The sequence below is a fragment of the Temnothorax longispinosus genome, unplaced genomic scaffold, assembly GCF_030848805.1.
Source record: "Temnothorax longispinosus isolate EJ_2023e unplaced genomic scaffold, Tlon_JGU_v1 HiC_scaffold_31, whole genome shotgun sequence".
NCBI classification, from domain to species: domain Eukaryota; kingdom Metazoa; phylum Arthropoda; class Insecta; order Hymenoptera; family Formicidae; genus Temnothorax; species Temnothorax longispinosus.
Window position 1 is genome coordinate 1 of NW_027270132.1, and position 15740 is coordinate 15740.

At 32.9% G+C, this 15740-nt stretch overlaps 1 protein-coding gene across 1 annotated transcript; it reads left to right on the top strand.

Moving 5' to 3' along the window:
• Positions 1-658: 658 nt before the first annotated feature.
• On the top strand, positions 659-12275 carry LOC139824271 (alpha-glucosidase-like). The gene is made up of 8 exons (XM_071796788.1): positions 659-849; positions 3072-3409; positions 5226-5351; positions 7915-8325; positions 8554-8809; positions 11091-11286; positions 11502-11642; positions 11807-12275. The coding sequence occupies exons 1-8, from the start codon at positions 696-698 to the stop codon at positions 11877-11879; spliced, it is 1695 nt and encodes a 564-aa protein (XP_071652889.1). The 5' UTR covers positions 659-695; the 3' UTR covers positions 11880-12275.
• Positions 12276-15740: the final 3465 nt, after the last annotated feature.

Consider the following 15740-nt stretch of genomic DNA (forward strand, 5'->3'; position numbering starts at 1 on the left):
CGCTCTTTACGCCGTTTCTTCTAACGACAAGAGTAAACGCCCGTTAAGCTCAATAGAGGCTGCACGCAGTTTTCAATGATGAAAGCAAACGCTTTCGACTTATCAGGGCTGCGTTCGAATTGTTCGAAAACGTCACCCGAGTGCACATAAGTATACTCCCTTTTTTTTCTATCTCAGCGAGTTAGAAGGAGAAGGGAGTATATACCCGTGTGTACCCGGGTGACGTTTCCGAACGCAGCCTAAACGCTTAACAGAGGATCTCTAAATGTTTTAAAGAACTCTCAGCAAACGTCATACGTCATGTAAACGCTGTGCAAACTCTCAAAAACGCTATATACAAACGCCTTTCAAACGCTGCAGCGTTGCAATTTCCGCTCTACGAACTCTCTACTGACCGTTTCTAAACTCTCAACGAACTTCCGCAAACGCTCACGTAAACATCAAACAAACGTTTATAAAACTTCTCATTTTCGCCAGGAAAGCCATTGATTATTTTCAAAATTCATAATTATCTTAAGTTTATTTTATCTCCAATAAATTTAACTTTTACCTCCATCTTTTATCTTCTATTGCTTTCAAAATATACTATAATTGATGCTATTTGTTTAGAGAATCATGCTCTATATGCAAATATTTATTTACGTTGTCACATAAATAATTCTTTATAATTTATTTTTAAGATCAATCTTACAAGAATGAAGGGTATAATGACGCTTTGCGCGGTATTACTATCGTCTAATCTTGGCTGTAGCGAATCTAGTTCAGAATGGTGGCAAACAATGTCCCTTTATCAAATTTATCCAAGAAGCTTCAAAGATAGTGATGGTGATGGTGTTGGAGATCTTAAAGGTACGTTTTTTTATTTGCAATAAAATTCTAGAGAAAGTTATTGTAATTTTGGTATAATTAAGGTATAAAAATATATCGTTCTAAAATAGTAAGATAACATGGCATTTCAAAAAATAAACAATATGGTAAATAAATTGTCGTTTTCTTATCACTTTGTTAACGTATTGTTCTTACATATGGGGCAAAATTTGTCAACCGGGCCGCCGGCCTGCCTATAATTGTTTTCATCGCAGAAAAACGACCTTGCGCCGCCTAGAGGTAGCTATGGGTAAGAGCTATCGAAAGCCGTGTGCAACTTTGCAGAATTTAATATGGCGGAACCAAAATGGCGACCAAAACATCTGAAATCCATGAACGGCTTCAATAAAATTATTATAGAAAACGAAGAAAATCCATCGCAGAAAAACCGTCTCGCGCCCAGAGATAGCTCTGGGTTAGGGCTATCGAAAGCATGTGCAACTTTGCGGAATTCAAAATGGCGGTCCCAAGATGGCGCTTCAAAATGCCAAAAATCTCTTTGTTCTCATAGGAACCTTGGATCTTCAGCTCATTCATGATTAAAACAGCTCTAAAATGACCTGTGTTAGAGTTAATAGTAGGTTGACCACGAATCAGTAGCTGGGTGATCGAAATTTGGGATGGTAATCCAATATGGTGGCCAGAAACTTCATTTACGCACCGCAAACTACTGACAATTTACCGGATTTACTTGAAAATGGTTGTGCGGGTGGTTCATGGACTTTATATGACAAATCCGATTCCAAAGAAGCAAAATCCAAAATGGCGATGATTGAAATCCAGGATGGTGATCCAATATGACGGCCGATCCACTCTGTATTGTAAATTACTGGAAATTCAGCAGATCCACTCAAAAATAATTGCGTGGATGATTTTGGGACTGCTCATTATAGATCTGACCTCAGTCAAGCCAAATCCAAAATGGCAGATCCAATATGGTGGCTGAACACTCCATTACGTACTGCAAATCCTTGAAAACCTGTCGGATTCTCTCGAAAATAGTCCTGTAGAAGTTTTTACGGCTTCTCATTGAGAATTCGGTCCCAAAGAAACCAAGTAGGCATATTCATGATCTGCCATTTTGGATTTGGCTTGACTGAGGTCAGATCTATGATGAGCAGTCCCAAAATTATCCACGCAATCATTTTTGAGTGGATCTGCTGAATTTCCAGTGATTTACGATACAGAGTGGATCGGCCGTCATATTGGATCACCATCCTGGATTTCGATCATCGCAATTTTGGATTTTGCTTCTTTGGAATCGGATTTGTCATATACAGTCCATGAACTACCCGCACAACTATTTTCAAGTAGATCATCCGGTCAATTGTCAGTAGTTTGCGGTGCGTAAATAAAGTTTCTGGCCACCATATTGGATTACCATCCCAAATTTCGATCACCCAGCTACTGATTCGTGGTCAACCTACTATTAACCTCTAACACAGGTCATTTTAGAGCTGTTTTTTAATCATGAATGAGCTGAAGATCCAAGGTTCCTATGAGAACGAAGAGATTTTTGGCATTTTGAAGCGCCATCTTGGAACCGCCATTTTTTGAATTCCGCAAAGTTGCCCATGCTTTCGATAGCCCTAACCCAGTAGCTATCTCTTGGCGCAAGACGGTTTTTTCTGCGATGGATTTTCTTCGTTTTCTAATAATTTTATTGAAGCCGTTCATGGATTTCAGATGTTTTGGTCGCCATTTTGGTTCCGCCATATTGAATTCTGCAAAGTTGCACACGGCTTTCGATAGCTCTTACCCATAGCTACCTCTAGGCGCAAGGTCGTTTTTCTGCGATGAAAACAATTATGGGCAGGCCGGTGGCCCGGTTGACAAATTTTGCCCCATATATATAATCACATACATTTAGAAAGAAAAATGTTAGATACTTCAGGAATTTTAACATTTACAGCTTTTGCTTTTGGCAACAAATTTTTTTGTCAAATATAAAATTGATTTAAAAAATCTTTAAAAATTAATTCTTCCCTCCTTTCAGATATTTCGAAATGAATTAATTATTTGTTGTAGTTTTTCTCATATTTGATATCGACTCTCTTGGCGCAACTTAAGTTGGTAACAAATCTAAAAAAAGTTTAATACGTTTGAAATTAAACATCTATCTATCTATTTACTTAAATCGTGCAAAAGATTAGCAGAGAAATGTATTGTGAATATAGTATTCAACAGTTATTGTATACATGCAGGTATCATGAGCAAACTAGAACATCTCACAGAGTCAAATGTCGATGCTTTCTGGTTATCTCCGATTTATCCCAGCCCGATGGTTGATTTCGGTTATGATATCTCGGATTTTATTAACATCGACAAGACGTTTGGCACTATGAAGGACTTCGAGGAGCTTATAAAGGCCACGCACGATGCGTCGATGAAAATTATCATAGATTTTGTTCCTAATCACTCGTCAGACCGGCACGAATGGTTCCAAAAAAGTTTGCAAAGCATAGAACCTTACACCAACTATTACGTATGGCATAAAGGCAAGGTGCTGTCGAATGGAACGGTTACGGTGCCGAATAATTGGGTAAGTAATTGGATAGTCTGAAACTATATCCTTAATGTGAGAAGGCTGAGGACAACGGAGACTAACGACGCAAATTGTGCACGGTATCAAATTGTTTCTCCCTGTTTAAATGAACTGAAATGTTCACAAAACGTCAGAATCAAATAAAAAATTCACGCGGCTCCAACCCGGAAGCTCAATCCCAGCAAACTCGATGCAATCCCGAGGCGAAAATCTAAGTCATACAGTCATCATTAAATGCGACACATGCTGCAATTCTTTGTTCTTTTCCGTTTACGAATGCTCCGCATCATAGTCCCTCAATGCTCGCATATAGTCTGCCTCGTTCGAGTTGCGTATTACACGTGCTCCAAGTCGGTATGTCTTCAAAAGCAGTTTCTCTTGGAGCACTGGTCTTTTTAATATAATAATATAATTAAAATGCTACAAGTGCTACCTTTTGAAGAGCATTTGTATAACATACTTTTTGTTATTTTACTCTGTACAAAACTAATGACATCAAATTATTGCACCAAATAAGAATAAAAAAATAGTGTGTATAAAAAAATTTGTTGTGCAAAATAATATAATCATAATTTTTTGTTTTGAAATACTACTCCACCAAGAGTTCACTGCTTCGAACGAGAATATTCGCGCAACGATATTGACCGTCAGACACTTTGGACGAGAATATACTCGCGCGACGATATTGCCCGTCAAACGTTTTCGCAAGTTTGTCAAGCAAATCTTCATAATTTGACTACAAATATAACTAAAAATCAAGATTGTTTAATTAACAGCAACTAATGTTTTATTTTATATTAATATTTGAGATAAGAAGAGAAGTAAAAGGAAAAAATACATAAAGAAAATAACACTAATTTATTAGAATTGTTTTTCTGTGTGATAAATTCGAAAGCATGGAACAACACACACAAAGGGCAACATTACAATGCTTACGACTTGCATTGACTTCTAAGAGTTTGATTAGTTTCTTTAAAAAACGTGTTAACTCGTTCAAAGCGTCTGACGAACGATATCGTCGCGCGAGTATTCTCGTCCAAAGCGTTTGACGGGCGATGTCGTGGCTCGAGTATTCTCGTCTAAAGCAGTGAATGGGTTAATTTAATATGAACTTTTGTCGTATAGCCAACTTACCCTAATATCGGGGCAAGCTGGCTACAATGCAGCACGTTCGTATTTCACTTATTATAAAGAAACTATACTGTATACAGGATCGTTTCTAGCATGAAAATGTAGAGAAAGGTTCTCTCTATCATATTAGTACTGTTTAATCATGAAAATTAGTTGTTTAAAAACTCAAATGCCGAAATTGTGAAAACTGTGTCAATGAGCCCCGATGTCCCTTAATTAGACGAATCCATATCGATTTGACGTCGATGCGTCGATGAATGGTCGAATGTAGTTGATATTTTTCTTTAAACTGGGTGATCTTCTATTTCATTATAGTTATTGTTATATGTTAATTGAGCAATTATGAATATTTATATAAGATTATTACTATTGTCTTTCGGCCAGTTCTATGTATATCAAATTAAAAAGCACATCAGTATATATATGTATACGTATACATATCATTTATTTAAAGTAGAAGAAAAAAATTGACGAAAGATAACAGAAATCTAATAGAAATATTCGCAATTGCAGGCGCGTTTACTTGCAATATGAATTATAACACATCTAAATTGAACAATACTACTATATATCCGGCAAATACAAATGTTCTTTTGTATATTGCATGACGTTTTATATCTGTGGTTTCAAATATATATAATTGGATATAACAGAATAATTATGTAATTATCTATATGCATAGGTAAGCGCGTTCGGCCGATCAGCATGGACTTGGCGTGAAGAACGACAAGCATATTATCTCCATCACTTCACACCGGAGCAACCCGATCTCAACTATGAAAACGAGAACTTGGTAAATGCAATGAAGGTACGTACGAAATAACTATCAGAATTAAGTTTGGATCAATATTCCATGCCAAATTATTTTAAGAAGGTTCCATCGCTACAAAAAAATTCAGCCAGTTTCATGAAAATTTAATATGTTGTTCTGGAATGCAAAATAGAATTATGTGAATTTTTGGGGAATTTTTTACCGTCCCGTTTTGAAAAAAATCTACTCCAAAAATTGTACTTTTTAGTATAGGTTCTTATGGGAAATGACATATATATTGCACACCTTCAGAATGAAATAAGTCCAAGAAAAAATGTAAATGATAAGGAAAAAAAATATGCACATGTAACTTAATAATAATTTACAAATAAATGAGTGAAAGAAAGAGGAAGGTTACCGCACATTTCGTAGAAAAATTAATTATTAAAGCATAAATTGCTTCATTTTTCGTCTGCTAGACTGCCACGGTCGTGAGCAGCAGCACGCACTATACACGCGGCGACCAATCAGAGCAATCTCCTTCACTCCCATGCACTACTTCAAACGCTAGTACACTGTTGCCAGAACCCCCGCGTCCCACTACTCCTCCCGATGAAGCAACCGAACCTCCTTAAGGAGGTTGAAGCGATCCAGTTGAGTCAATTGACGGTTTAGAAAAAGTTTTTTATTAGGTCATTAAAAAATCTGTATTGGTATCATTTATTCTCCATACGCTGCTATTGCATAAAACGTATAGTAAAAGTATCATATTATGCATCTTTATATTTTAATTAGCTAAAAACGAACACTTTTTTGCCAATGCCAACTTGAAAACTTGTAGTATTGCTATTATTTCAATATAAAAATGGCATGAATATATGTTTTGCCGTTGATAGAATGAAATAATGATTCTTACTGTAGCTCTTTTGACAATATATAAGCTATCGATTTTTTAATAACTTTCCGTCGATTATATTAAATACGATTGAAACTTGGCAACGTTTCACTTTTATGGGGTTGGTAGCAGTACTCGCCTCTGTGTTGAGCCACGTAACGGCAGTTGCTAAACGTAAACATGCCGGTGAATTTTCTGTCATTCTGGATAAGAGGTTAGGTGCCCGCGTTTTGGCTATACCCAAATCCTGTCGGTATGTGCACGTTTTTGGTTCTCTTCCGTGCTGTGTCTACTATTTTGTAGTAATGTCAACGATTTTAGGGTTCTCTTTTATGTTATGTTCACATTTTTTGATTTTCTTCCGTTTTAGATTCACGATTTTTTTGGTTTTATTTCCAAAGAGAATCAAAAATCGTGGACATAGCACGGAAGAGAACCACAAAAATGTGCACATACCGACAGGATTCGGGTACAGCCAAACGCGGGCGACGCTGCGTTGCCACATCTACCTACTCGCGAACTATCAACTGCTATTTCAGTCTAATTTCGATCGCTTTAACTTGTAATATATTTGTTATTAGATGGTGAATACGTGTTTTCTTGCGTTCTAATGTTCGCATTAATTACTGTATGCGTAGGCACGTGTTTTGAGCGTTTATATAGACTAGATATTAAGAAAATTGGGATCAATCATCGCCGTCAACGCTTTTCTCCATCTAACCCCATGTAAAACGACGCATTTTTGGAAATTAATATCTCAGCTTTTGATGGTCAATAAATCTGAATAATTCTCACACATGCGGTAGATCCTATACTATCATATATATTTTTTACAAACTAAAATCTAGAGTTGACCAACTGCTTCAACCTCCTTAACAGACTAATTAGTGTTAACCCTCTAATGGTATATAAGGTCGGATGCGACCCACGGCTTCATCTATTTTACAGTTTTTTGTTTTACAGGAATTATTTAAAGTAAGTTAATAATAACTTTATTGTATTCAAAGACACCAGAGGAAAAAGTTTTATGTTATTATTTATTTCTTTTACCTATTTTGTACATTGATTAAATATATAATATGTATGCTCTGAAAAACCACCTTGCCATTAGAGGGTTAATATAAAGTTACGATTCTATATATTAATATATTTTGCAAAATTGTAATCTTATAGGTCTTATAATATTAATCTACATTAGAGATTGCGATCAATTTCTGATTATACTTAGAACACAGCTAAACTAGTTTCGTATTTGATAACTTTGAGGCAAAATCCGGTAAGTGGCTTAATTGATATAAAAAAATTTTTTAATAATGAAATATCCAGTTCTCTCGATCACAAAACTTGGATCAAAACCGATAATATCATATTATTATGTTATATCTCATTATCTTGTTATCTAATTATAGCATGTCGATGTTACAAGGAGTGAAAATAAACATGACATGTATACATTATTATGTAAGAATAATATTGTTTTTTCCGTCATCACCGCTGTGCGCGCGATAGATTCTTAATACGCAAACTATTTTTTTTTATCATTCAAAAACTAAGCTTTAAACTTTGGAAAAGAAAAAGTTGTCTTAGAATTAAATCAGAAATATGACATTTCAAGCGACAAACTTTGGTCTTAATTACTCTATATATGTAGATCGAGTATGTGTATAGATAGGTATATAGATACTTCACTCATACATATATCGTGCTCTTTACTACTGCTCTCAGAACGTCTTGAGATTTTGGCTTGACAAAGGGGTGGACGGCTTCCGAGTAGATGCGGTGCCACATTTATGTGAGGATGTCAGATTCTTAGATGAGCCACTTACGGGTGATCCAGATCCTGAGGTCTATGGCTACACGTATAAAATATACACGGAAGACCAGCCACGTACATACGAAATAGTCAAAGAATGGCGAGAAGTGTTAAACGAATATTCGGGCCAAAAAGTTATGCTAATCGAGGCTTACACGAATATGACAATGACACTAAAGTATTACGTGTACGGAGCAAACTTTCCCTTTAATTTTGATTTTATTACTGATACAAATCAAGATTCCAAAGCAATCGATTTCAAGAGAGTGATCGATAGATGGACGGTGAACATGCCTGTTTTGAGAGCAACTGCTAACTGGGTGGTAAGTCGAGCAAGAGAAACGTATCTTTCGAATCTAGAAGAATCTCCAAATATTGCTTGATTAAGAACTTGACACTTTTGAGCATATTATGCAATATGCTCTCTTTTTAAAGCATATATTACAATTTAAGATGAGTTATTATGTACACATTTTGACTGCTATATTTAAGATTAATAACAAATTTAATCGATAATATAGTTTTACATAATTGTATTTTTTTCACATCAGACAGGAAATCATGATAATTCGCGATTGGTCACTCGTTACGGACAGCAACGAGCAGAAGCTATAACCATGATAACTCTACTGCTTCCGGGAGTGAGTATAACTTATAACGGTGAAGAAATTGGTATGGAGGACACATGGATCTCATGGGAAGATTGTCTTGATCCGCTAGGTTGTAAAGCCGGCAGAGACGGTTATGAGAAAGCATCTCGGGATCCTGCAAGAACGCCGTTCCAATGGGACGATACCATTTCGGCTGGTACAGTATTTAAATCAACTTTTAAACTTTTTACGTCAATCTATAAGTTAAATCGACTAAAGCACAATATAAGTTGATTATTATCTGTGGAAACTAATTAAGTAAATTCACGAAAGTAGTTCGTGAAATTAAACTATAATTGCAAAATTTAAAACCATCTTTTGTTAATTCAAGTAATAAAATATTTAATTGATTCTTTGACAAAATAATATTTTGCTTCTTATTTTGCAAGTTTATTAATAATTTTAAAGCAAAAGAATATTTGGTGTTATTATTAGCTTTTTTTAAACTTTAATATTGACGAAATTAAATATCGTTTAACCACAATAATTGCGAATAGATTTTATCTTCGAAAATCTATTAATGATTGATCCGTTAACAAACAGCGAGAAATTCTATTAAGTAACTGGTCAGGATAAAAACTGATTCATATATGTATATCAAACAAACCACGTCTTTTTAAGGAGGTTCTACAGGTACTCTCTAGTCAGTTGAGAGATGAAGAGAAATCTTCAAATTCATCGATTCTAAGTATTCATAAATATTTTCGTGAATTTTGATGACGTTAGAGCTTATATCATACCCATATTAATCGAAGCGAGGAATAATTAAAAATATTGTGGTAGTGCTCCTTTGACTCTGGCGGCTTATAATGGAAGAAAATGTGGTAACGTCGCGAACTTGACAGTTCTGCTCATATGACCGTGGTTATTTCACAATTTCACATAATTCTAGAGCGAGTACTTCTCCGTAAGCGCTCGTAAACGTTAGGTGCTTAGTTTGAGGTGCTGTCATACTGTGGTGCTGTACTGGCTGTACACTTTTTCGCGCGGGTGCAGTCGCTGCGACATTGCAAATCTCCCTTGTTATTCGAAGCACGCTACGTGAACTGTGATATGGCCTGTTCAATAGCCAATATCACAAATTTTACGCGATAACCCTTGTTTTTCTCGATATTTCTGAAAAGCTTAGATTAAGATCTATAAGAGCTCCGTTTTTTGAATCTCTGGTAGGTCGCTTTTATATATTAATATCTCGTTTCCTGTCTCCAAGAGCCCCTCTGCCATATGCAGCTCATGTAAAAACTGTGATTTCAAAATTCATTTTTGCAAATTTTTACACGATAACCGATGCTAAAATTTTTCGAGCACTTTTCTCGCATCTCAATTTATACGTCCATAAAGTTTTTTCCAATTTTTAGATACATCCATTATCTGTAGAACCTCCTTAATGTTAGTCGCGTGTCATAGCCCGCATATATTAGAAATTAATATTACATGTTTGTAATAAGGTTACGCGTCACATTTTGAGATTACGAAAAGAAAGTGGGTGAAAAATAGAGATGTGCGAACTATTTGATTCAAATTTGAATTTGTATGATTCTAATATGAATTATTCGAAAATTTCGAATCTAGATGGTTCGAATACGAATCATACATATTGCTATTTTTATAAAATCATTTCTCGATAATAAGCAAAAGTACGATCATTTTAATAGGTACATTCAGTAAATGCATTTAACATTACAACTGTTCACGAGTGGCTAAGTAGCAGTCAAAAAGTTTATTTCTAACTTTTTAGATACCCTGTGACTCTATCAAATTGTAAGTAAAAGTTTGAATATACGTAAAAAAAATAGTAAGCTATGAGTATTGATAATAAAATAAACTATATTATTTTATTTTAATTTCTATATATGTAACTGGATAATGTTATTGGATACTACATTACAATATTTTAATAATTTATCTGTGATTTTCCGTTATTGCGTTCTCATATTTATATTAGTTACTGCGACATTAAATAAAATAGATTTTATTAGTTTTATATTAAGTATTTAAATATGTTTCTTTTTGCTTTAAAGCGAATTTATATTATGTAATCAATATTATTTCTTCACTTCATTAAAATATTCTTTTATTATCTACGTATTAAAATTCATTTGAATAATAATTATATTGTTTAATTAAAAACTATATTTCTAACTCATTTGATTCGCTTCGATTCGAATGAAATTTTGTCGATTCGATTTGAATTCAAAAGAGGAAATAAAATTTAATTCGATCCAATTCGATCATAGAAAATTCTTGATTCGCACATCTCTAGTAAAAAATTCTAGATGAAACAGATTGTTTATCAATCGTATTACAACATATTATCGCTATCAGTTTGAATTTGTCATTTGTAATCTTGAAAAGGCAATACGTTCGAGAAACTGTAATAGCACATCATATGTAATATTAAACGCATCGTTATTTGAACGCGACATACATGACTACAGGATTCTCCACAAATCCGAAGACGTGGTTACCGACTAACAAAAACTACGTAACACTTAATGTAGCCGCACAAAAGAAACAGAACAACTCTTACTACGCTCTATATAAAGCGGTTTCTGCTCTGCGAAAATGGCCTGTGGTTAAATATGGAACCCTAACAGCAAAATTATTGGGCGATGATGTTCTTGTTTTTACCAGGTATGATACAAGTATATATCGTAAAATGTAACAAAAAGCATGCAGTTATTCTTTAGCAATATTATTTGAGCGTTTTAGATATTCAAAAAAATATATTTGATCTTTTTATGTGCCACCATATGTGTATATTTGTAATGTTTAATTTTTCTGGCGCTAACGTAGCACTTAAAATTGCAAACTAATATAATAAAAGCATAATGTACTTATTATTACAGGAAAGCTGATGGAGAGCAATCGGTTTACGTAGTGGTAAACTTTGGAAATAAAGAAGAAACTGTTGATTTATCAACGCTTGTAAACGCATCAAATCAATTAAATGTTTATTATGCCACTACGAATGCTCATCATCTTATTGGGTATTTTCTTTCGCATATAGTATATGCTAGTTACACGCGTTATAAAATAAAATACATATGTTATTTATATAATATTAAAGTGTAAGAGACGCGTTAAATGTTAATTATTTTCTTTATCTCGAATATATATATGCTTATATTTCAATTTTTTTTTTCAAATATAGCAACATTATTGAAGATGTTCGCACCTTGAAAATTCCCACATCAGGAGCTGTAATATGTACTAACACCATGTAAAACTAGGTGAAGTGCCATGGAAATAAATATTCGAACGAGATGTCATTGCGTTTTCCAACGCAATTTTTATAGTTTTCTGAAGATGAAGAGACAGAATTACTCGGTCATTAAGATAATTCTACTGCATCTTTATCATTTTACTTTACTGTTTCTATAACGTTTCATGTAACGCTGCTGTTTCATTGTCTGCTGTTATATATTTATATTATTAATTAATCGAACTCGCATATAAAACTACGCTCATAGATAACAATATAGGGAACGGTTCAGATAACAATAGATAACAGTATTAGATAACAATAAAGTATTAGAGAAAATAATAAATAAATAATCATGTTAAAAAAGTAGACACGCTAATGTTAAATGTTTTAAATAAATAAATAAATTTGCATTGTATTTCTACTGTGTATAATGTTATACATACTACTTTAATCCTTTATTGCCCTCGTTCAGCAAAGTACTTCGTAAATACCCGATGTATATCCATATATTTACATATATCCCGATAAATAAATCATACTTCTTTCTTTGACCTTTATGAGCAGTTTTGCAAACGCTTGTTGAGACGATATCTGTGCTACATTTAGTAATTCACATTTTGTAATACAGGACGGTTAGAATGGAATTGCCGAAACGGGCAAAACCTGGCGAGTTTTGGGATTATTTTGATCGATTAGGAGATTTGTTGGTAAAGTGCAAGAAATGTGAAAAAGAAATTCGAGTATCTCATAGAAATAACATGAGAAGAACTTTAAGGACACACTTAAGTAGACATGGAATTCTCGATAAATACCGCGGTACACTACCTGAAAAGCTACGGCAATATTATTCGGACTTACCAGAATATAAGGCAAAATGTAATAAAAAAAAATGTGGTAGAATAATATCTTATTTAATATACTCTAAGAATTTACGAAAACATTTAAGAGAAAATAGGACAATAATCCATGAGAGGCAAGATATGGGTAAGTACACTTCAAGAAGTTATTAAAGTACTCAAACTTTTAAAATAAATTTAGTGATAAAAGAAGCAATAGCTAAGAAAAATTGGGCTAAGGACAATTAAAAAGGCTTCTACATAACAATTACTTGCAATTCTGATCATAAATGTGTTTATCCAATCGTAATAATTATAACTTTTCAATTATTTCGCATATAATTTCAACGAATCGCATTTATACACGTTCATTTATTACTTACATACATATTTAATTCTTAAAAGAAAAATAATATAATTAAGTTAAAAAATATAATTTTATAGCAGAATGTTTTAAAGATTAAACTTATTTTAATTATTATCTACTATAAATATTAAAAAAGTTACCAAGTTTTCCTTGAATATCTCAAAAAGTATAAGGCAAATAAAAAAATGTTTTAGACAAAAGTTGTTCAAATTAATAAGTAAAAAAAGATAATACAATAAAAAATGGGGGTTTTAATTTAAACTTGGGCCCTCCTGGGCCCAGCACGGGCCTTGGACCTAAAATCTAATAAGATCGTCTATTGGCCTCTTTTGAACCCTCTAAGTTTTATCTGAAACATATTCTTTCAATAACCAATACTTTCTGAAATAATTGGCCGTTCCGTAACTTTTGGTACGCAAGGTATACGCCATCGCTAAATATGCTGATATCAAGGCAGTCTCTTTTATAAATTATACGTAAAAGGAGCATTTTAGTTTAGATATTTATAAGTATGACATTAATGTTACAGAAGTTTGAAATATTTACAAAAGTTATTAAATATTCTCTCCCTTTCTTTTTTCTCTCTTTCCTTCTTCCCTTACTCACCAACTCCATTACGGATCATCAACCAAAAGTACGTAATAGTGTTAAGTAACGCGTACAATTGTAATATTTTAAATAATTATTTTTTTTCTATTTTTAATTACACCACATTTCAATATAGACCAAGCACTTCAAGTTCAACGGGTTATGTTATATAGACTCCTCTGCAGAATAATAATAGCAAGCGACTCGTAATAAGCAAACTCTACGGAGATCTTAAAATACTTTACAATTTTAAAGTTCAAAAACTTTATTAAAATTAGACGGAAATTTTTTTTATTTTTAAATTGTTTTCGAAACATATTTGTTTGTTTAAAATTCTCTTCAAAGAACAGATGAAACTAGAACCGCATACATCAGTATTATACCGAATACCTATGTAAAATAAATTTTGAAGTAAATATATGAAAATTTCTAAAGTGTCTGTAATAATTGGCCGTTCCGTAACGATTAATCGATTTGGAAAAATCTGAATATTAAATTTAGAAATATTTAGATGTAACAAGAATTTTCAAAAATAGATTTTTTTTAATTGTCTAAATTAATTATTTGCAAACTAATTTTATTAAAACAGATTTTTCGAAAACCGATTTTTGAAATTAAAATAATGATATTTTCATAATCAGTTTAAGCGATTTAATAGAGCGCAAATAATCTTAAACATAAATCTAATATATTAGAGATTATAATCGAATTTAATTTATGTAAAAACTTAATATAATGAATATTACTAACAATAAGGAGACTACATAATAGTAAATAAACTCACTTGAGCAATATATTCAGTGCGCAGAAAAAAAAAACTAAATTTGCTTTATTGACAAGAGGAGGACGTGGTAGACTAATCTCAGTTTTAATGTAGCAGAATATTATAAGAGAAACCCCGCCCCCCCCTAATTGAACCCCAAGCTATCGATCAAGCCTACTTAGAACTTGATCCGTTCACTCGTTATCGAGATCTCAACATCTCGAGTACTCGCAACCCGTCGCGTCGCGTAAAAGAGTCACGGTCGGTCTCGCTCCGCGTGTACTTGGCGCGAGACACTACCGTGTTTCTTGATTTTTTTCAATTAAACATCGACTTACTTATTCTATCAATTTTTATCGAATTCACTAAATACGTATAATTCTTTAAGGAAAAAAAATTATATGTTTTCAAATATTTTAAATAAAATGGCGGCGCTAAAGCCGTGTCTCTGGAAGCCCGACGCTTTCAGTTAAACTAACTGTTAGACTAACTGTTAAGTCTCACGGTACAGACTTAAAACAAAAAATCAAAAATGTTTATTGTTTAGACACTAGAAACTGAAGATATACATATGGATTTAGCGATATATTAAAAACTTTTTTTGCCATCAACACTTTTGCACGAAACTTTTAGACAACAAAATAATTTTTTTTTTCAAGAATTTATTATTTCCACAAAAATAAATATTTTTAAGTATCCATATGTACTTCTTCAGTTTCTAATATCTAGAAATCTAGATAATAAAAATTTGGTTCTTTGTTTTAGGTCTAATGCTGTAGCCGTGAGACTGAACAACGTTGAGAGCGCCAGTTATAAAAAGGTTTCCAGTATCTCGGCTGCCGCCATTTTATTTAAAAAACTTAAAAAGAAATATTTTTTTTCTTAAAGATTTGATTAATAAATGCCTTATTTTTAATTTTGTATTTATTTTGTTATGTCTTCAAAGAAATGTCCGAAAATGACAATGATTTTGACCTGTCCAAGGTGGCCTAACTTCTAAAATCATCAAATGTGTTCAGGTTCATATTATTTGCTTTAAAACGTAAGCTTTTTTGTGTCAAGAATTACTTGTATCTTTAAAAATTAAGTGCGATAAATCATATAAATAAGAAAATATATAATTGTGGAACTTAGCTACATAATATTTACCTTGCCACTGATTTTAATCTTTGAAACTGTTGTTTTAAAGATTTTATAACTTTACTTAAAATATAAATTGAAAATTCTACAGCATTATTCCTATCTTATATTTTTACTTGATATTAATCATTAAACGAGAAAAAAAATAATTAGTATTATTTTAATACTTGAAACAATAATATTTTT

Coding starts and splice junctions, on each gene's coding strand:
- LOC139824271 (XM_071796788.1), top strand. CDS start 696: ATGAAGGGTATAATGACGCTTTGCGCGGTATTACTATCGTCTAATCTT. Junction 3,410..5,225: donor TTACGGTGCCGAATAATTGG/GTAAGTAATTGG, acceptor CTATATGCATAG/GTAAGCGCGTTCGGCCGATC. Junction 11,287..11,501: donor GATGTTCTTGTTTTTACCAG/GTATGATACAAG, acceptor TTATTATTACAG/GAAAGCTGATGGAGAGCAAT.